Source organism: Bombina bombina, chromosome 11, assembly GCF_027579735.1.
Source record: "Bombina bombina isolate aBomBom1 chromosome 11, aBomBom1.pri, whole genome shotgun sequence".
NCBI lineage: Eukaryota > Metazoa > Chordata > Amphibia > Anura > Bombinatoridae > Bombina > Bombina bombina.
Genome location: NC_069509.1, coordinates 37,785,216 through 37,807,649, shown reverse-complemented (window position 1 = coordinate 37,807,649; position 22,434 = coordinate 37,785,216). Strand labels below are relative to the sequence as shown.

At 42.7% G+C, this 22,434-nt stretch overlaps 2 protein-coding genes across 2 annotated transcripts in view; one reads left to right on the top strand and one right to left on the bottom strand.

Moving 5' to 3' along the window:
* Window positions 1-9,585, top strand: part of MVP (major vault protein) — a 36,481-nt gene extending 26,896 nt beyond the window's left edge. Inside the window, exons 10-17 of the mRNA XM_053694695.1 lie at window positions 2,968-3,206; window positions 5,998-6,195; window positions 6,507-6,651; window positions 7,087-7,298; window positions 7,505-7,621; window positions 7,799-7,925; window positions 8,110-8,298; window positions 8,713-9,585. Of these exons, the coding sequence (XP_053550670.1) occupies window positions 2,968-3,206; window positions 5,998-6,195; window positions 6,507-6,651; window positions 7,087-7,298; window positions 7,505-7,621; window positions 7,799-7,925; window positions 8,110-8,298; window positions 8,713-8,847 (1,362 nt within the window). The 3' untranslated portion in view covers window positions 8,848-9,585. The remainder of the gene's footprint in view (window positions 1-2,967; window positions 3,207-5,997; window positions 6,196-6,506; window positions 6,652-7,086; window positions 7,299-7,504; window positions 7,622-7,798; window positions 7,926-8,109; window positions 8,299-8,712) is intronic.
* A 2,722-nt stretch (window positions 9,586-12,307) lies between these two features.
* TLCD3B (TLC domain containing 3B) overlaps window positions 12,308-22,434 on the bottom strand; it is an 83,675-nt gene continuing 73,548 nt past the window's right edge. The window contains exon 5 of the mRNA XM_053695040.1: window positions 12,308-14,620. Within this exon, the coding sequence (XP_053551015.1) occupies window positions 14,294-14,620 (327 nt within the window). The 3' untranslated portion in view covers window positions 12,308-14,293. The remainder of the gene's footprint in view (window positions 14,621-22,434) is intronic.

Genomic DNA, 22,434 nt, shown 5'->3' with positions numbered 1-22,434 from the left:
CTATAATGGCTAAAGAAAAAAATTATTTTCTCTTGTTTAAACAGTGTGGTCATCAGATACAGAATATGGAACGTCATCCTAATTAGAGTGATAGAACGTGTTCAGACAGATCCCTTCCTGTATGTGGTTAGCCAATCTGCACTTCCTGATAAAGTCACATGTCTACATGTCACAGTATGCAGTTTGATCTGCTTGGTGTCATACAGGTTCTATCAGTCTAAACTCACTATTGTTCTACCTAAATATCTCACCTTCCATTCCAGACTATTAGTACTGAAGAAAAACAGATTTCAAGTCTGAGAGGATTTTTTTGTCCACAATTCAGGTGATGTGGAAAATGTTTCAGTGAAGTGGTCTGGATCCCTCTCAGTCAATTAAATCAATTATTTATTATATTCATTTCAATTACAATTAAACCCCAAAATGTACAGGTTACAAGTGGTGCACTAAATATTTTTTTTGGCTTGCGCACTAACACCTTTGGAAATAAACTTCTAACGCGGGCGGGTTAGCATGTGTATTACAAGTTGAAAGTAAAAAGTTAGGGCAAGAGCAAAACCCAAAGCGCGCTAACTTCTGCACTACAGATATCGCAAGCAAATTAAAGGGACAGTCTACACCAGAATTTTTATTGTTTTAAAAGATAGATAATCCCTTTATTACCCATTTCCCAGTTTTGCATAACCAACACAGTTATATTAATATACGTTTAACCTCTGTGGTTATCTTGTATCTAAGCCTCTGCAAACTGCCCCTTTTTTCAGTTCTTTTGACAGACTTGCAGTCTAGCCAATCAGTGCCTGCTCCCAGATAACTTCTCGTGCACGAGCACAGTGTTATCTATATGAAATACGTGAACTAACACCCTCTAGTGGTGAAAAACTGTTAAAATGCAATCTGAAAGAGGTGGGCTTCAAGGTCTAAGAAATTAGCATATGAACCTCCTAGGTTAGGCTTTCAACTAAGAATACCAAGAGAACAAAGCAAAATTGGTGATAAAAGTAAATTGGAAAATTGTTTAACATTACATGCTCTATCTGAATCATGAAAGTTTATTTTGGCCTAGACTGTCCCTTTAATTTAGCCTCCCTATAGACTTCTATTGAATGTGCTTTTTTTAAAAACAAAAACAAAAAACTAACACTTATCGCTCACACGCTAACTCGACACTGCCTTTAGACCAACTGCTCTCTCTCTCATTTTTATTTTTTGGAAATGTTTACATACATACAGTAAAATAAAATAAAACAAAAAATATTAAAATTAAATAAAATTTTCCATGTTTAAAGGTATATGTGTGGGAAGGGCTACAAAGTGTGTGTGTGTATGTATCTATAATAGCCCTTTCCAGTCAAACACCTTGTCATATACTATATAGCTTTTAACCCTTATAAAAACATTTTTTTTTAATATTATATTAATTATTTTTATCAGATAGTGTATATATGAGATTAACACTTTATTTTAATGTACTTATGTTGTGCTTGGTGCAACTTTTTTACCCCATACACTTTACACTAGTGGCCTGATGATCTAAAGGTCTCTGGGCTGACGAGATTATTAAAGGCTGCTCGCCAGTGCTTCTATTTCACTGGTGGAATGATCTAAAGCCACTTTTTACCCTGAAAACAGGGTGTTTCGCTAAGGGGCGTATACTGCATTTATGTATGGGGAGGACATGCAGACATTACATAAGTGCACAATAATATTCGTATTTTAAAAATCTTACAAAACATATAATTGAACCATTAACACAAAATACACAGAAATTGTATTGTTAGGGTGCACCAAAAATCATAACAAATTTGTTCACCAAAAATTGTAACATTTGTTTGTAAATTACACAGGAAAAAAATCATATTAAATATGCACAGCGTAAATCATAGGTACACTGGATGTGAAAACCCCCACACATAATTTGTACTTAAATGTCCAAAATACAAAACGTAATTGTTGTTTTATCGTAAAATGGCCATGTATGGAATTGTCTCAAATTCAATCATAATCATTATTTCTGCCCTACTTTATTTTTCTCTCTCAAATGAAAAAGGGGGTGAGGTTTTCTAAAAATACTTAATAGAAAGCACAAGTATATGAAAATATAGGCAACTGTAAGATGCAGAAAGCAGCATAATGTGACATATTGACTGCAGGATTTCATTTTTAAAGTGCGCCCCCTACTGACTTCGCCCTACACAGCAAAGTTTCCCTTTCCAGCAAGCTCCATTGATTTTAATAGGGGACTGGCTATTCGCAGGGACTACCCCTTTTTTAAGATAATTCTACAAGGGCAGCCCCTGCGCAGATCGGTGTGAAAAACCGCATCTGATTTTCCGAAGTTTAGATCATCCGGCCCTATGTCTTCACTCGTGTTAACCCGATGTGCGCAAATTTGGTTTGCACTTGAGCGCACCCGTTTACTTTGAGTTTGTAATGCGCACGCAAGTTAGCACGGTTGCAATATTGCTTATACACCACTTGTAATCTATCCCATAATACAGTGATTTTCATTTTTGGTTTGCTGCAATGCTACTGCGTAACCATGCATAAGGTTCTCCTATGTCATTGTAGATCATATATTTTATGTGCTTGGTTCAAACATAACAATATTTTATAAAATATTTTACATTTATTTTCTGGAAACATTTCTGTTAGTAGAATAGAGTTGGGCATTTAGTAGTTTTGAGTTTTTATCATATTTTTGTTTGGCAACCAGTGTGAAAATATATAAATATTGAGTGTATTCATTAGAATAATAATAATTACAACTAGATATTTAGACGGATGATAAATGATTTATTTTTTACAAGGTTAGATGCATGCTGCAATTTACATTATTATTACCACCAGATGTCACAGTGACACAGGAGTAGTATCTGTCTGATGGTCACATTTTGTATAAAACGGCATCACTATGTGATCCGCTGTCTCTCAGGCACAATGTGACTGATGTTGCCCTCTCCGTAGGTGCGTGCGGTGGTCGGACACACATACATGCTCAACCAGGATGAGGAGCTATGGGAGAAGGAACTCCCATTTAATGTGGAGCAGCTTTTAGCCTCAGGGAAAGACCCTGTTGCTGACAGATCCAACCGTCAGACCCTGGTACCTGAGGGCCAGGAGCGAGACAAGACACGGGCAGTCACCTACCGTGTGCCCCACAACGCTGCCATACAGGTGTATGACTACAGGGAGAAGAAATCCAGGTGAGAGTTCAGCACTTCCTGACCATTTACGTCTCATTCTGTGGGATTTCCCTTTAATCAGTCACCTACTCTGCCTGCTGATCCCAGGTCCCCCCCCCAATTTCTTCTCTATCTTTTTGTCACTCTCTCTTTCACCCTCCCAACCCTGTTTTTTCTCCTTCTCTCCCTTCTCTTACTCTGCCTCTCTCACTTGTTATCTCTTAGTCTTGCGCTCTCTTGCACTCTCCCTCTCACTGTCTGCCTTGGTTGCTTGCTTTGCTCTCTCACTTATCTCTTGTTCTCTGTCACTGTCTGTCTCGGTTGCTTGCTTTCCTCTCTATCACTTGCACTCTCTTGTTCTCTGTCACTGTCTGTCTCGGTTGCTTGCTTTCCTCTCTCTCACTTGCACTCTCTTGTTCTCTCTCACTGTCTGTCTCGGTTGCTTGCTTTCCTCTCTCTCACTTGCACTCTCTTGTTCTCTGTCACTGTCTGTCTCGGTTGCTTGCTTTCCTCTCTATCACTTGCACTCTCTTGTTCTCTGTCACTGTCTGTCTCGGTTGCTTGCTTTCCTCTCTCTCACTTGCACTCTCTTGTTCTCTCTCACTGTCTGTCTCGGTTGCTTGCTTTCCTCTCTCTCACTTGCACTCTCTTGTTCTCTGTCACTGTCTGTCTCGGTTGCTTGCTTTCCTCTCTCTCACTTGCACTCTCTTGTTCTCTCTCACTGTCTGTCTCGGTTGCTTGCTTTCCTCTCTCTCACTTGCACTCTCTTGTTCTCTGTCTCTCCCTCTCACCATCTGTAGCTCTGTTTTAACACTGGAGTCTCATAAATCTTTTCATTACTTTATTTCTTACACTCTGTGCTCTCTCACTCTTTCAGTCGCTCTCTCTGTTACTTTCTCTGTTGCTCTCGCCTAATTTTAATCTTTGTCTTATTGTATTGTCTCTCTTCCTATTCTACCGTCTCTCTACCTATTCTCCCGTCTCTCTCTACCTATGCTCCCGTCTCTCTCTACCTATTCTCCCGTCTCTCTCTACCTATGCTCCCGTCTCTCTCTACCTATGCTCCCGTCTCTCTCTACCTATGCTCCCGTCTCTCTCTACCTGTTCTCCCGTCTCTCTCTACCTATGCTCCCGTCTCTCTATACCTGCTCTCCCGTCTCTCTCTACCTATGCTCCCGTCTCTCTATACCTGTTCTCCCGTCTCTCTCTACCTATGCTCCCGTCTCTCTCTACCTATGCTCCCATCTCTCTATACCTGTTCTCCCGTCTCTCTCTACCTGTTCTCCCGTCTCTCTATACCTGTTCTCCCGTCTCTCTCTACCTATGCTCCCGTCTCTCTACCTATTCTCCCGTCTCTCTCTACCTATGCTCCCGTCTCTCTCTACCTATTCTCCCGTCTCTCTCTACCTATGCTCCCGTCTCTCTCTACCTATGCTCCCGTCTCTCTATACCTGTTCTCCCGTCTCTCTCTACCTGTTCTCCCGTCTCTCTCTACCTATGCTCCCGTCTCTCTCTACCTGTTCTCCCATCTCTCTCTTCCTATGCACCCGTCTCTCTCTACCTATGCTCCCGTCTCTCTCTACCTGTTCTCCCGTCTCTCTCTTCCTATGCTCCCGTCTCTCTCTTCCTATGCTCCCGTCTCTCTCTACCTATGCTCCCGTCTCTCTCTACCTATGCTCCCGTCTCCCTCTACCTATGCTCCCGTCTCCCTCTACCTATGCTCCCGTCTCTCTCTACCTGTTCTCCCGTCTCTCTCTTCCTATGCTCCCGTCTCTCTCTTCCTATGCTCCCGTCTCTCTCTTCCTATGCTCCCGTCTCTCTCTTCCTATGCTCCCGTCTCTCTCTTCCTATGCTCCCGTCTCTCTCTTCCTATGCTCCGTCTCTCTCTTCCTATGCTAGTCTCTCTCTTCCTATGCTCCCGTCTCTCTCTACCTATGCTCCCGTCTCTCTCTACCTGTTCTCCCGTCTCTCTCTACCTGTTCTCCCGTCTCTCTCTTCCTATGCTCCCGTCTCTCTCTTCCTATGCTCCCGTCTCTCTCTTCCTATGCTCCCGTCTCTCTCTACCTCTTCTCCCGTCTCTCTACCTCTTCTCCCGTCTCTCTAACCGTTCTCCCGTCTCTCTACCTATGCTCCCGTTTCTCTCTAACCGTTCTCCCGTCTCTCTCTTCCTATGCTCCCGTCTCTCTCTACCTATGCTCCCGTCTCTCTACCTGTTCTCCCATCTCTCTAACCGTTCTCCCGTCTCTCTACCTGTTCTCCCATCTCTCTAACCGTTCTCCCATCTCTCTACCTATGCTCCCGTTTCTCTCTAACCGTTTTCCCGTCTCTCTCTTCCTATGCTCCCGTCTCTCTCTACCTATGCTCCCGTCTCTCTACCTGTTCTCCCATCTCTCTAACCGTTCTCCCATCTCTCTAACCGTTCTCCCGTCTCTCTACCTATGCTCCCGTTTCTCTCTTCCCGTTCTCCCGTTTCTCTCTTCCTATGCCCATCTCTCTCTACCTGTTCTCCCATCTCTCTCTTCCTATGCTCCCGTCTCTCTCTTCCTATGCTCCCATCTCTCTACCTGTTCTCCCGTCTCTCTCTTCCTATGCTCCTGTCTCTCACTTCCTATTCTGCCGTCTCTCTCTTCCTATGCTCCCATCTCTCTACCTGTTCTCCCGTCTCTTGCTGCTGTCCTGACTGAATCGCTTGCTGTTGCTCTCTTGTGTTTGCGCTGACTGTGTCTCACTCTTGGACACTCTGTTTCCATCCCTAGTCTCATTATGTTGCCCTCTCATTATTGTGCTTTATTGTCATTTTGTTTGTCTTTAGGGTGGTATTTGGACCAGAACTTGTTATTCTCGGACCAGATGAGCAGTTCACTGTGCTCAGTCTATCTGGGATGACCCCCAAACGGCCCAATGTCATTAAAGCGATCTGCCTCCTCCTGGGTCCAGACTTCTGCACTGACCTGATTAATATCGAGACAGCTGACCACGCCAGACTCCAGATCCAGCTTTCTTATAACTGGTGAGACACCTAGTGGCCACTCTGTGTATTTAAAGGGACAAAGTACAAATCTTACACAAAAGCAAGAGATATTGTGTCCCTTTGAGAACATCTTTTAGCAGCGCAAAGCTTTGTAGGTTACACGTTTGTAAATCTTTAGCAGTTATAAGTGCTAACAAAAGCACTCCCTAAGGTAACAGAATCCCAGTGGCCCAACTTTATAAAACACAGTTCCTAAAACCTATTTATGTCATGTTGTTGTTTGTTTATTTATATATTTATTTATAACAAGAGGTCCTGAACTGATCCGATTGTTTGACTTTGTCCCTCAGGCATTTTCAAATAAAGGATAAGACAGATGCAGCTGAGGCCTCAACCATTTTCAGTGTCCCTGATTTTGTCGGCGATGCCTGTAAAGCCATTGCCTCAAGAATAAGAGGAGCCGTAGCCTCTGTACAGTTTGACGACTTCCATAAGGTGAGAAGTGAATGACAGAAGTACTTAAAGGGGCGTGGATGCGAAAGTGACACTTGCGTGGTTCAGAGAGTACTTTATAAAAAAAAAAAATGAACACTATATGGTAGCAGTGTGTGCAACGAACAATATGAGTAAGATGTACATTTGATAACCGATGTAAATTAGACATTTTTTCAGAATCATGACAGAGCAGGGACTTGTTACCACTCAGTGCCACTGTCAAGTCTGCTGTAGGTCACTCAATGTCCTAGAACAGAGTTTTCCCCTGGGCGGTTTCACTATGTGGTTAAGTAACTTGGGTCCTGGTCCATCTCATGAACACGTAGTGCAGTAGCCACTCACATATTATGCCCCAGAAACTTCCACCCCAACAAAACTATCACTGTTCTTTGTATCTTGTGTTCATATTCTTATCCTTCTCCCTTTTAACTACAGAACTCAAATCGTATCATATGCTCAGCTGTCTTCGGGTTTGATGAGGCACTGAAGATTCGCAGCGCATTCAAATTCCCACAAAATAATCTAGTTATAACCAGTGTGGATATCCAGTCAGTGGAACCTGTGGATCAACGCACACGCGATTCTCTACAGAAAAGCGTTCAGTTGGCCATTGAAATCACCACCAACTCCCAGGAGGCTACTGCCAGGTGAGAAGAGTAGGCATTGTGTGCAGGGCATAGGACCAAGAACATATGAGGGAGGCTGGTTAACCTCTGCCGAGGTTCCTCAGTGTGCTGTAGAGGTTCATCAGTGTGCTGTAGAGGTTCCTCAGTGTGCTGTAGAGGTTCCTCAGTGTGCTGTAGAGGTTCCTCAGTGTGCTGTAGAAAAAATTCTTCTGTTTATTTAATTTCAGACATGAAGCCGAGCGCTTGGAACAAGAGGCAAAGGGACGTCTGGAGAGGCAGCGTATTAGTGACCAGGCTGAGGCAGAGAGAGCTCGCAAGGAACTGCTAGAGCTTGAAGCTCTCAGGTGTGCTCTTGGGAATATTCATCATAATCCATCTCTTCTCACTTTCTCTTTTTGATACCTTCTGCCTTTACCTCACCACAGTATTTTTGAAGCCTTCTCACTTGGTCTCTCTTCTGCTGATTCTAATCTATCACACTTATTTGATGACCACTAACAAATTCATTGTTCTGATCTCAGCACGGGAGTTGAGAGCACTGGTGCCGCAAAGGCCGAGGCTCAATCTAAAGCAGAAGCTGCACGAATTGAAGGAGAGGGAGCTGTTCTACAAGCCAAACTCCGAGCTGAAGCTCTAGCTATTGAGACGGTGAGACAGAGGGCTAGTGGATAAGTAGAGCAAGAATGGAGCTAGAGTTTGGTGCCATAAAATGGGACACAATTGGTTGGAAATACATAAAACAATTTTTGATAGTGGAATTGAGATGATCGTGGTTGGAATGGGGAGCCATGAGGTTGATACATTATAATGTTCTTCTTTACTTCATGAACAGGAAGCAGAGTTACAGAGACTGCGACAGGCACGAAGTGAGGAACTGCGCTACACTATGGACAAAAACAAGCTGGAGGTGGAGAAGACGGAGAAGTTGGCAGAGCTGGAGATTAGGAAATTCCAGGAGATGATAAAGTCTATTGGGTCAGAAACCATTAGAGACATTGCACTGGCTGGTCCTGAACTCCAGGTGAGAACCCAGATAAGACCCTAACTATGCTTTATTTGTCCACACCCTTTGTAAGTTCTCTGGGCAAACTATTTACTTCATCACTAAGGGGGCTTCACTGCACAGTATTTACCAGATTCCAAGCCTTGACAACACCTTCACTAGGTTTGCCTGCACATGGCTCCCACCCACTCAAAGGTGACTTCACTATACTTAACAGTCTGCTATTACATTGTCACTGTATTAAATTACTTTTTATGCCAGGGAAGGGCTGGTTATTCTTTGCCCCACGGTTGGTCATGTCCAACCGCATGGAAAGATAGGCTGGTATAATGGTATTGACCAGTAGGTAACAAGTTGGCAGTTTTCTCCAGTTTTGAGCCCTCTTCCATCCTCCTACCTTTATCTCATGTTGTCTTCTCTCGTCCTCTACAGGTGAAGTTGCTGAAGGGTTTGGGAATTCAGTCCACTCTCATCACAGATGGATCGTCCCCTATTAATCTGTTCACCACAGCCCATGGCATGCTGGGACTCACTACCAAGCCACTGACAGACAAGGACGAAGAGTGATCCCATAAAGCTGAGCCTCTCAGGTGTCATTTTGGCATCTGAGCCTCATTGCATTTACAACACAGTCTATCCAAATTATCACTGACTCTTTCTCTATCTCAGTCTCATGGCTAACTGCACTGCTCATTACTCCCAGGCTATGAAGGGGTTAATGGAACCCTAACCCTTTTTTTTGTAAAGATGTCTGCTTTAAAAAAGTTTATATTTGTTTATTTTTCTTCTCCAAAAAAAGCCTGCTATGTCTCACACATGTAAACCATAGGCAATGTGAAGAACGGCAGATTTTGTTAAGACAATTTTAGAGTTTAAACATTTTTCTTGTTTTGTTTCTTTACTAAGTCATTACCATTCAGATGCGGCCTACACAAGCACTACACAAGCACTACACAAGCACTACACAAGCACTATACGTGGTGTTTTCCGAATGAAATAACTAACATCTTTATTTGGGATGGAGAGAAAAGAAATAGGAGAAAATGTACTTTTGAGAAGCAATCAGAATCTAAATAAATAAATAAAGATATCGTAACTCAGTGCTGACAGCCTTCATACTGTTCTAGGTTACCATTTCATAGTTTATTCCTGTTTGCCTTAAATTCTGTGTCCGCAAGATCTATCCATTTAGGAGAATGTGGCTAATGCTGTCATTGTGTGACAGAAGACAAATATGCACTGTTTGTTTAAATGGCCACCTACGGCGTTTAATACAATCTCTAATAAATGACCTTATTTCTGTTATCTTGGTTGTCTTATTTGTAACAGAGATCACCCATCTGACACAGTATGGGAGACCTCACCGGCTCCTCTGGTTGACTTTGAAGAACTTGATACCCATAAACCTCTGTTTCTGTGTACTATTATAATGTAAACAATAATACAGCTGAGAGACTAATATTAGTACAAACCGGTAACTGTGCCAGCTAACTCACGTGCATTTAGCCAGGGTAGATGCCCGTAGGTTACTGCAGAAGCACAGTAGGTGCAATCATGGAGGCCCATATACAATGTGCAGCTACAAAGACTTTTATACAAATGAGAGGCTGTGTTCCAATAAAACTTCATTATGGACACTGAAATATGAATTTCATATAAAAAAAATTATGCACAACCACATCGCTCTGCTTCAGAAAACCTGTAACTCCACCTCGGCATGCACTGACCTTTCCTACTGAACACCAGAAACTACACCTAAACCCACCCTGTCCCCAATCATGAAAACCAACAACTAAACCCAGGAGTGTTTGATCCACCCAAATAAGGTTTTTGGCCCACATGAACTAGCAGTCTCCTGTTGTGAAAACCAAATACAGTAGGTATAACAGTAAATGTGATGGGATCAGTGATGGTTTTAGTGCTCTGCATACCCACACATCAGATCAGACCGCAGCCCCTCAGTCAGCCACATACCCACATCGGACCTCAGATCAGACCCCTGGCCCTGCAGCCCCTCAGTCAGCCACATCAGATCACAGATCATACCCCCAGTCCTGCAGCCCCTCTGTCAGCCACATACCCACATAATACCTCAGATCAGACCCCTGGCCCTGCAGCCCCTCTGTCAGCCACATCAGACCTCAGATCATACCCCCAGTCCTGCAGTCCCTCTGTCAGCCACATACCCACATAATATATTAGATCAGACCCCCGGTCCTGCAGCCCCTTTGTCAGCCACATACCTAACCCACATTAGACAACAGATCAGACCCCTGGCCCTGAAGCCCTTCTGTCAGTCACATACCCTCATAATGCATCAGATCTGGCCCTGCAGCCCTTCTGTCAGCCACATACCCTCATAATGCATCAGATCTGGCCCTGCAGCCCTTCTGTCAGTCACATAATACATCAGATCGGACCCCTGGCCCTGCAGCCCTTCTGTCAGTCACATAATACATCAGATCGGACCCCTGGCCCTGCAGCCCTTCTGTCAGTCACATACCCTCATACTATATCAGATCGGACCCCTGGCCCTGCAGCCCTTCTGTCAGTCACATAATACATCAGATCAGACCCCTGGCCCTGCAGCCCTTCTGTCATTCACATACCCTCATAATACATCAGATCAGACCCCTGGCCCTGCAGCCCTTCTGTCGGCCACATACCCTCATACTATATCAGATTGGACCCCTGGCCCTGCAGCCCTTCTGTCAGTCACATAACACATCAGATCAGACCCCTGGCCCTGCAACCCTTCTGTCAGTCACATAATACATCAGATCGGACCCCTGGCCCTGCAGCCCTTCTGTCAGTCACATAAAACATCAGATCAGACCCCTGGCCCTGCAGCCCTTCTGTCAGTCACATAACACATCAGATCAGACCCCTGGCCCTGCAACCCTTCTGTCAGTCACATAATACAGCAGATCAGACCCCTGGCCCTGCAGCCCTTCTGTCAGTCACATAATACATCAGATCAGACCCCTGGCCCTGCAGCCCTTCTGTCAGTCACATAATACATCAGATCAGACCCCTGGCCCTGCAGCCCTTCTGTCAGTCACATAATACATCAGATCAGACCCCTGGCCCTGCAGCCCTTCTGTCAGTCACATGATACAGCAGATCAGACCCCTGGCCCTGCAGCCCTTCTGTCAGTCACATAATACATCAGATCAGACCCCTGGCCCTGCAGCCCGTCTGTCAGTCACATAATACATCAGATCAGACCCCTGGCCCTGCAGCCCTTCTGTCAGTCACATAATACATCAGAGTAGACCCCTGGCCCTGCAGCCCTTCTGTCAGTCACATAATACATCAGATCAGACCCCTGGCCCTGCAGCCCTTCTGTCAGTCACATAATACATCAGATCAGACCCCTGGCCATGCAGCCCTTCTGTCAGTCACATAATACATCAGATCAGACCCCTGGCCCTGCAGCCCTTCTGTCAGTCACATAATACATCAGATCAGACCCCTGGCCCTGCAGCCCTTCTGTCAGTCACATAATACATCAGATCAGACCCCTGGCCCTGCAGCCCTTCTGTCAGTCACATAACACATCAGATCAGACCCCTGGCCCTGCAGCCCTTCTGTCAGTCACATAACACATCAGATCAGACCCCTGGCCCTGCAGCCCTTCTGTCAGTCACATAATACATCCGATCAGACCCCTGGCCCTGCAGCCACAGACTCACATCAGACCACGGATCAAACCCTAGCCCTGCAGCCCCTCTGTCAGCCACATACGCACATTAGACCACAGATCAGACACCTGTCCAGGGCCAGTGAAAAACTGAGTTGCAGATGTGACAAGCGGGCACTAAAAACCTGAGTCACCTCTCGGTGCAGCACTCTTGAGTACCAATTACACCTGAGTGTTGTAGGTTACTGGCTCAATGTAACAGACACTAACTACACATCCAATATGCCTCAGTCCTCTTGTTCAGCATCATTACTTATAGTGCAGACACCTTCTGGCTTTTGCAGTGACATCTAGTGGTATACATGAGAATTGCAGAGAGAAACATTTTTTTTACCTTTTTATTCCTTTTTACAATTGTTATAAATTGCAGTACATTTACTAACATATCGCTCTGCTGAAAAGTATTTACATTCAGTTTATTTAAAAAAAAAAAAAAAAATGTGTGAAATAAATAAATTAAAAAATAAATAAATTAAAGGGACGATATCTGGAGACTGCGGGAGCAGAAGAGATTGGGGAACGTGGTGTGGGGGGGGGGCTGTTCCAATAAAAAGATGCAGAGATGCAATATAAATAAAATACATATGCTGAGCCTGATTATCAGAACCTTTAACAAACTCTGGAATAGCAGCATCTTATACAAAATATAAATTCTATTTTTAATAGTTTTAAATTATTTGGGAGAACACTGACCTTATTAACCCCTTGCCTTGCAGAGGGAGCTGCAACATATTGCATAGCAATGCAGTGCAGCCCTGTGTGGAACACAAGGGGTTAAACTCTATCTTAAATTATTTGCTCTTTTTCTTTTGCAATGACCTTAAATGACATTTTCCCAGGTCCCTTTGAATGCTATAGTTTACAATACCATTCTGAGATGGACATTGCTGTCGATAAAACTGCAAGACCTTTAAAATAAAAACATGCTGCTACATACAGCGGTACTGTGTATTACCAATACCGCCAGACCCTTCACCATGCTCTCTCTTAAATAAATAATAGAACAGGGATGTTAAAACAAAAAAAATCCAAGGTATGTTAACATTGCATACATGGATTAGGCGGAGATAAGAGGGGATTTAACTGAAAAGGTTAAATACACAAAGCTCTAAAGTGTAGAGCTTTTTCAGGTTCTGATAAATACAAACGCGGCCTGCTGATTGGCTAGGATTTGGCCATGCGTAACCCTTTAATATGCAGCTTTAAGCAGTCACGTTTGCTTATTTGTGATTAGCCATTCCTTTAGGTTAGGGCATTTATACTTACCCCTAACATGCTACTGCCCATACCCGCTAGCATTTAACCCCTTGGCTGTGTAACACATTGCATCTTTCTCTAGCAGCTAAAGTGTTAAGAGAGGGAGCGCAGGGAACTTTAACCTCTCATTATTTGCAGAGGTGGGGGGTAATGGGTAGACTGGAGGGTACAGGGGTATACGTCCTATACAAATTATAAGGGCTCTATTCTCATCTGAGGTCTCTGGTCACAGTCTATAGCAGTCATTAGTCACTGTATGTCACCTGGGGTATCAGAAAACAATGCTACCTTCATACTAAGGTCTTGTACTAGAAGAGGTATACTCCCCTTATGGGTAACCAGAGTAACAGTGACACCCTGTGGTCACCCAAAGGAATTGCTGATTATATCCACTATGGGTTTAATTTGAGAGGGCAAAGCGGTGGTTGCTACCTGTAATTGCAGATTAATTTATATAGAGGTATTTACACTCTATGTCATTGGCCTATTTTCACTGAAATAATTTTTCATGCTTTCTGTGAACTTGCCCCTCCCCAGCATACCTCGTACACTGGTCATATTTTGGGCAATGCTGGAAGGCATTGGCTACTGGAGAGGTTATTCTCTCCAGAGATTACCTTCATATATTTAGTGAATATAAGCCACTGTATTACAGAGAACACTCCAAGACAGTGACGCTCAGTGGTCACTATATGTATTACATGGATAGAAATTATATTGAAATCACAGAGTGATACTGACACCTTGTGGTAACTGTAAGTATTGCAGGGTATGGTAATTTTAATACTGCAACCTTGGGAGTGTGAACTACATTTAGTAAAATCCTCCAAGGACAGAGACGTGCAATTATGCCTCCCTACCCCACTCTACTCCAAGACCCCCTTAGAGACCGACTTCCTGGTCGCCCTTTAAGTAGAGCATCACAAGGTGCCTGTCTCCAGTTAAAGGCACAGTCTTTTAACGCTGCCCTGGTAAGGTCCCTGCTTAAGGTGAGGGGTTACTGGATCCTGCAGAGGGAGGGCAGGAAGAGATGAAGTAGAGGGGAAATGAGAGTCACTGGGAAAAGTCCTGATCTTTGGCTGAGGTGCTGTCAGGATTAGGATGTCCATTCTTAGGCCTCTGGTTAAGCACAGTCTGACGAAATAAAGTGTAAGCTCTTCGGCAGATCAGGTAGAACCAGTAGACTTGAGGTGCCATAAGTGTAGCAGCGCCGATGTTATATTCCAGGGACAGATTAAAAGGAACTTTGTACAAGGGGAGTCCTACCCGCTGGCCGTACACCCAGTACATATAAGGGAACAGCAGGAGCCGGCAGCAGAAGAATGTCACCAACATCAGGACCCCGTTGACACGATGCAGAAGCGTGTGCTGCTTCTTGTACTGTGAGAAGTAGGGAAGAAAATAATGAGTAGAAGAAAAAGAGAGATTAAAGGTGATATTGTATAGGTACGATGTCAGTTGACCACAATCTGTACTGGGTACTATAAAAAAATGGGGGTCACACATTGCCCCCAAAAGGCTCTACCTCAGCCCCCACAATGTATAGTTTTCACAAGCAGTCATTTTAACCCCTGGCTGCCAGTAACATCAATCATTTTACCTCTTTGGCTAACAGTACCACTTGTAAACAGAGGTGATTAGACCCTCTTGATAGCCCCTACATTTTTTCTGCTCCTTATTTGTAATGCTTTTAGGTATATTAGGCATTTTACATGTAGCTAACAATCATACGGCTAGATTACGAGTCTTGCGAAAGCCTTAAAAAGCAGCGTTGAGAGGTCCCAACGCTGCTTTTTAACGCCCACTGGTATTACGAGTCTGGCAGGTCAGGTGTACCGCTCACTTTTCTTCCGCGACTCACGCTTACCGCAAATCCCCTTAGGTCAATTTGGTATCCTATCTTTTTAATGGGATTTGCCTAACGCTGGTATTACGAGTCTTGGAAGAAGTGAGCGGTAGACCCTCTCCTGTTAAGACTCCTACCGCATTTAAAAGTCAGTAGTTAAGAGTTTTATGGGCTAACGCCGTAACATAAAACTCTTAACTAAAGTGCTAAAAAGTACACTAACACCCATAAACTACCTATTAACCCCTAAACCGAGGCCCCCCCCACATCGGAAACACTTAAATAAATTATTTAACCCCTAATCTGCCAACCGGACATCGCCGCCACTTTAATAAATATATTAACCCCTAAACAGCCGCACTCCCGCCTCGCAAACACTAGTTACATTTTATTAACCCCTAATCTGCCGTCCCTAACATCGCCGACACCTATCAACATTTATTAACCCCTAATCCCCAAGGTCGCTGCTACTATATTAAATTTATTAACCCCTAAACCTAAGTCTAACCCCCCCAACTTAAATAAACAAAATAAAATTACTACAATTAAATAAATTAATCCTATTTAAAACTAAATACTTACCTGTAAAATAAACCATTATCTAGCTACAATATAACTAATAGTTACATTGTAGCTACCTTAGGGTTTATATTTATTTTACAGGCAACTTTGTATTTATTTTAACTAGGTACAATAGTTATGAAATACTTATTAACTATTTAATAGCTACCTAGTTAAAATAAGTACAAATTTACCTGTAAAATAAATCCTAACCTAAATTACAATTACACCTAACACTACACTATCATTAAATTAATTACATAAACTAACTACAATTAAATACAATTAAATTTAATAAACTAAAGTACAAAAAACAACAAACACTAAATTACAGAAAATAAAAAAATAATTACAATTTTTTAAAACTAATTACACCTAATCTAATTCCCCCTAATAAAATAATAATAAAAAAAAAAAAAAATTCCCTACCCTATACTAAATTATAAATAGCCCTTAAAAGGGCCTTTTGCGGGGCATTGCCCCAAAGTAATCAGCTCTTTCACCTGTAAAAAAAAATACAATACCCCCCAACATTAAAACCCACCACCCACACTCCCAACCCTACTCTAAAACCCACCCAATCCCCCCTTAAAAAAAACTAACACTACCCCCTTGAAGATCACCCTACCTTGAGATGTCTTCACCCAGCCGGGCACAAGCGGACCTCCAGAGGGGCAGAAGTCTTCATCCGATCCGGGCAGAAGAGGACCACCAAGCGGCAGAAGTCTTCATACAGGCGGCATCTTCTATCTTCATCCATCCGGAGCGGGTCCATCTTCAATCCAGCCGACGCGGAGCAGCCTCTTCAAACGAAGTCCAAGCGAAGAATGAAGGTTCCTTTAAATGACGTCATCCAAGATGGCGTCCCTTGAATTCCGATTGGCTGATAGGATTCTATCAGCCAATCGGAATTAAGGTAGGAAAAATCCTATTGGCTGAGGTTGCATTCTATTGGCTGATTGGAACAGCCAATAGAATGCAAGCTCAATCATATTGGCTGATTGGATCAGCCAATAGGATTTTTCCTACCTTAATTCCGATTGGCTGATAGAATCCTATCAGCCAATCAGAATTCAAGGGACGCCATCTTGGATGACATAATTTAAAGGAACCTTCATTCTTCGCTTGGACTTCATTTGAAGAGGATGCTCTGCGTCGGCTGGATTGAAGACGGACCTGCTCCGCTCCGGATGGATGAAGATAGAAGATGCCGCCTGGATGAAGACTTCTGCCGCTTGGAGGACCTCTTCTGCCCCTCTGGAGGTCCACTTGTGCCCGGCTGGGTGAAGACGTCTCAAGGTAGGGTGATCTTCAAGGGGGTAGTGTTAGGTTTTTTTAAGGGGAGATTGGGTGGGTTTTAGAGTAGGGTTGGGAGTGTGGGTGGCGGGTTTTAATGTTGAGGGGGTATTGTATTATTTTTTTTTTACAGGTAAAAGAGCTGATTACTTTGGGGCAATGCCCCGCAAAAGGCCCTTTTAAGTGCTATTTGTAATTTAGTATAGGGTAGGGAATTTTATTATTTTGGGGGGGCTTTTTATTTTATTAGGGGGATTAGATTAGGTGTAATTAGTTTAAAAAAATTTTAATTATTTTTTTATTTTCTGTAATTTAGTGTTTGTTGTTTTTTGTACTTTAGTTTATTTAATTTAATTGTATTTAATTGTAGTTAGTTTAGGGAATTAATTTAATTATAGTGTAGTGTTAGGTGTAATCGTAACTTAGGTTAGGTTTTATTTTACAGGTAAATTTGTACTTATTTTAACTAGGTAGTAATTAAATAGTTAATAAGTATTTAATAACTATTGTACCTAGGTAAAATAAATACAAAGTTGCCTGTAAAATAAATATAAACCCTAAGCTAGCTACAATTAAATTATTATTTATATTGTAGCTATCTTATGGTTTATTTTATAGGTAAGTATTTAGTTTTAAATAGGAATAATTTATTTAATTGTAGTTATTTTATTTAGATTTATTTAAATTATATTTAAATTAGGGGTGTTAGGGTTAGGGTTAGACTTATGTTTAGGGGTTAATAACTTTATTATAGTGGCGGCGACGTTGGCGGCGGCGGCGGCAGATTAGGGGTTAATAATTGTAGGTAGGTTGCGGCGACGTTGGGGGGGCAGATTAGGGGTTGATAAATATAATGTAGTGTTTGGCGATGTTGGGGGCAGCAGATTAGGGGTTCATATGGATAATGTAGGTGTTGGCGATGTCGGAACGGCAGATTAGGGGTTAATAAATATAATGCAGGTGTCGGGGGCAGCAGATTAGGGGTTAATAAGTGTTAGATTAGGGGTGTATAGACTCGGGGTTCATGTTAGGGTGTTAGGTGTAGACATAAAAAGTATTTTCCCCATAGGAATCAATGGGGCTGCGTTAGGAGCTGAATGCTGCTTTTTTGCAGGTGTTAAGTTTTTTTCAGCCGGCTCAGCCCCATTGTTTCCTATGGGGAAATCATGCACGAGCACGTTTAGCCAGCTCACCGCTAACGTAAGCAGCACTGGTATTGAGGTGAGATGTGGAGCTACATTTTGCTCTACGCTCACCTTTTTGGGTTTTTTTTAAAAAAAAACCTGTAATACCAGCTTTGTCTTAAGGTAGCGTTAAAAAAAAAAGGCTCGTTAGCAACGCACCCCTGTTACCGCAAAACTCGTAATCTCGGTGATAGACTTAACAAGTGTTTTAAGTGTCCAGTATTTTTGTGAAGATCTTACTGGACAGCCAGTTAAATACAGGATATCTGGCCACCCTATGCATAGGAGAGAGAGAGAAAGAGAACAGGAGAGAGAGAGAGAGAGAGAGAGAGAACAGGAGAGAGAGAGAGAGAGAGAGAGAACAGGAGAGAGAGAGAGAGAGAGAGAGAGAGAGAAAGAACGAACAGGAGAGAGAGAGAGAGAGAGAGAGAGAGAGAGAGAGAGAGAGAGAGAGAGAGAGAGAAAGAACAGGAGAGAGAGAGAGAGAAAGAACAGGAGAGAGAGAGAGGACAGGAGAGAGAGAGAGAGAGAGAGAGAGAGAGAGAGAGAGAGAGAGAGAGAGAGAGAGAGAGAGAGAGAGAAAGAGAACAGGAGAGAGAGAGAGAGAGAGAAAGAAAGAGCGAGAAAGCAAGAAATGGAGGGAGGGAGAGAGAAAGAAAGATAGATAGATAGAGGGAGAGAGAAAGACGGAAGGATAAATGCACAGACAGGGAATTCTGACTGAATATGTGTCGCATACAGTCTCTATAAGTCACATACAGTGTCTATAGGTCACATACAGTCTCTATAAGTCATATACAGTGTCTATAGGTCGCATACAGTCTCTATAAGTCATATACAGTGTCTATAGGTCACATACAGTCTCTATAAGTCATATACAGTGTCTATAGGTCACATGCAGTCTCTATAAGTCACATACAGTGTCTATAGGTCACATACAGTCTCTATAAGTCACATACAGTGTCTATAGGTCGCATACAGTGTCTATAAGTCACATACAGTGTCTATAGGTCACATACAGTCTCTATAAGTCACATACCGTGTCTATAGGTCACATACAGTCTCTATAAGTCACATACCGTGTCTATAGGTCACATACAGTCTCTATAAGTCACATATAGTGTCTATAGGTCACATACAGTCTCTATAAGGCACATACCGTGTCTATAGGTCACATACAGTCTCTATAAGTCACATACAGTCTCTATAGGTCACATACAGTCTCTATAAGTCACATACAGTGTCTATAGGTCACATACAGTCTCTATAAGTCACATACAGTGTCTATAGGTCACATACAGTCTCTATAAGTCACATACAGTGTCTATAGGTCACATACAGTCTCTATAAGTCACATACCGTGTCTATAGGTCACATTGAGGGGGGTAGTTATCAACGTGTCTACTTTACCTGCCTTCGCCGGCCCAATATGCCCGCCTAAGCTCGCCTACCATCGCCGCAGCGGACCTGCAAAATTTCGCCTAAGTTATCAAAAAAGCTGTCAAAAAGCCGCGCACCAAGTACGGGGTGATGAGCAGCGGACTGTGAGAGTTATCACTCATCCGATCTCGCTGCTCTTCGGCTTTTTGACAACTTTATTGCTAGCCTGTCACTAAGCACCCACACTAACTACACTGTTCTACCCCCTATACCGGCGCCCCCGGAGCCCCCTGCAACTCAATAAAGTTATTAACCCCTAAACCGCCACTCCTAGACCCCGCCGCAACTCTTATAAATGTATTAACCCCTAAACCGCCGCTCCCGGACACCGCCGCCACCTACATTATACCTAGTAACCCCTATCCTGCCCCCCCTATACCGCCGCCCTCTATAATTAAGTTATTAACCCCTATCCTGCTGATTCCGGACCTCGCCGCAACTAAATAAATAGTTTAACCCCTAAACCGCCGCTCCCGGACCCCGCCGCAACCTATATTAAACTTATTAACCCCTATCCTGCCCCCCCTATACCGCCGCCCTCTATAATAAAGTTATTAACCCTATCCTGCCCCCCTATACCGCCGCCCTCTATAATAAAGTTATTAACCCCTATCCTGCCCCCCCTACACCGTCGCCACCTATAATACATTTATTAACCCCTATCCTGCCCCCCACTACACCGCCGCCACTGTAATAAAATTATTAACCCCTAAACCTAAGTCTAACACTAGCCCTTACACCCCCCTAACTTAAATATTAATTAAATAAATCTAAATAATATTTCTCTTATTAACTAAGTTAATCCTATTTAAAACTAAATACTTACCTTTAAAATAAACCCTAATATAGCTACAATATAAATAATAATTATATTTTAGCTATCTTAGGATTTATTTTTATTTTACAGACAACTTTCAATTTATTTTAACTAGGTACAATAGCTATTAAATAGTTATTAACTATTTAATAGCTACCTAGTTAAAATAAAGAGAAATTAACCTGTAAAATAAAAACTAACCTAAGTTACAATTACACCTAACACTACACTATACTTTAATAAATTATTTCTATTTAAAACTAACTACTTACCTGTAAAATAAACCCTAAGATAGCTACAATGTAATTAATAATTATATTGTAGCTATTTTAGGGTTTATATTTATTTTACAGGTAACTTTGTATTTATTTTAGCTAGTTAGAATAGTTATTAAATAGTTATTAACTATTTAATAACTACCTAGCTAAAAGAAATACAAAATTACCTGTAAAATAAATCCTAACCTAAGTTACAATTAAACCTAACACTACACTATCATTAAATTACAATTACATAAACTAAGTAAAGTACAAAAAATAAAAAAAGCTAAGTTACAAAAAATTAAAAAACTAAGTTACAAACATTTAAAAAATATTACAACAATTTTAAGCTACTTACACCTAATCTAAGCCCCCTAATAAAATAACAAAGCCCCCCAAAATAAAAAAATGCCCTACCCTATTCTAAATTAAAAAAGTTCAAAGCTCTTTTACCTTACCAGCCCTTAAAAGGGCCTTTTCGGGGCATGCCCCAATGAATTCTGCTCTTTTGCCTGTAAAAGAAAAATACAACCCCCCCAACATTAAAACCCACCACCCACATACCCCTAATCTAACCCAAACCCCCCTTAAATAAACCTAACACTACCCCCCTGAAGATCATCCTACCTTGAGTCGTTTTCAGCCAGCCGACCCACCGATGGAACCGAAGAGGAGATCCGGAGCGGCAGAAGTCATCATTCAAGGCGCGCTGAAGAAGCCTTCCATCCGATGAAGTCATCATCCAGGCGGCGCTGAAGAAGTCTTCCATCCGGGCGATGTCATCTTCCAAGCGGCGCCTTCAATCTTCTTTCTTCCGGGTTCCATCTTCATCCCGCCGACGCGGAACATCCTTCTTCCCCGACGGACTAACGACGAATGAAGGCTCCTTTAAGGGATGTCATCCAAGATGGCGTCCCTTCAATTCCGATTGGCTGATAGGATTCTATCAGCCAATCGGAATTAAGGTAGGAAAAATCTGATTGGCTGATTGAATCAGCCAATCAGATTGAGCTCGCATTCTATTGGCTGATCGGAACAGCCAATAGAATGCAAGCTCAATCTGATTGGCTGATTGGATCAGCCAATCGGATTGAACTTCAATCTGATTGGCTGATTCAATCAGCCAATCAGATTTTTCCTACCTTAATTCCGATTGGCTGATAGAATCCTATCAGCCAATCAGAATTGAAGGGACACCATCTTGGATGACGTCCCTTAAAGGAACCTTCATTCAGTCGTCGGCCGTCGGGGAAGAAGGATGTTCCGCGTCGGCGGGATGAAGATGGATCCAGAAGAAAGAAGATTGAAGACGCCGCTTGGAAGATGACATCGCCCGGATGGAAGACTTCTTCAGCGCCGCCTGGATGATGACTTCATCGGATGGAAGACTTCTTCAGCACGCCTTGGATGATGACTTCTGCCGCTCCGGATCTCCTCTTCGGTTCCATCGGTGGGTCGGCTGGCTGAAGACGACTCAAGGTAGGATGATCTTCAGGGGGGTAGTGTTAGGTTTGTTTTAAGGGGGGTTTGGGTTAGATTGTGGGTGGTGGGTTTTAATGTTGGGGGGGTTGTATTTTTCTTTTACAGGCAAAAGAGCAGTTTTCTTTGGGGCATGCCCCGCAAAAGGCCCTTTTAAGGGCTGGTAAGGTAAAAGAGCTTTGAACTTTTTTAATTTAGAATAGGGTAGGGCATTTTTTATTTTGGGGGGCTTTGTTATTTTATTAGGGGGCTTAGATTAGGTGCAAGTAGCTTAAAATTGTTGTAATATTTTTTAAATGTTTGTAACTTAT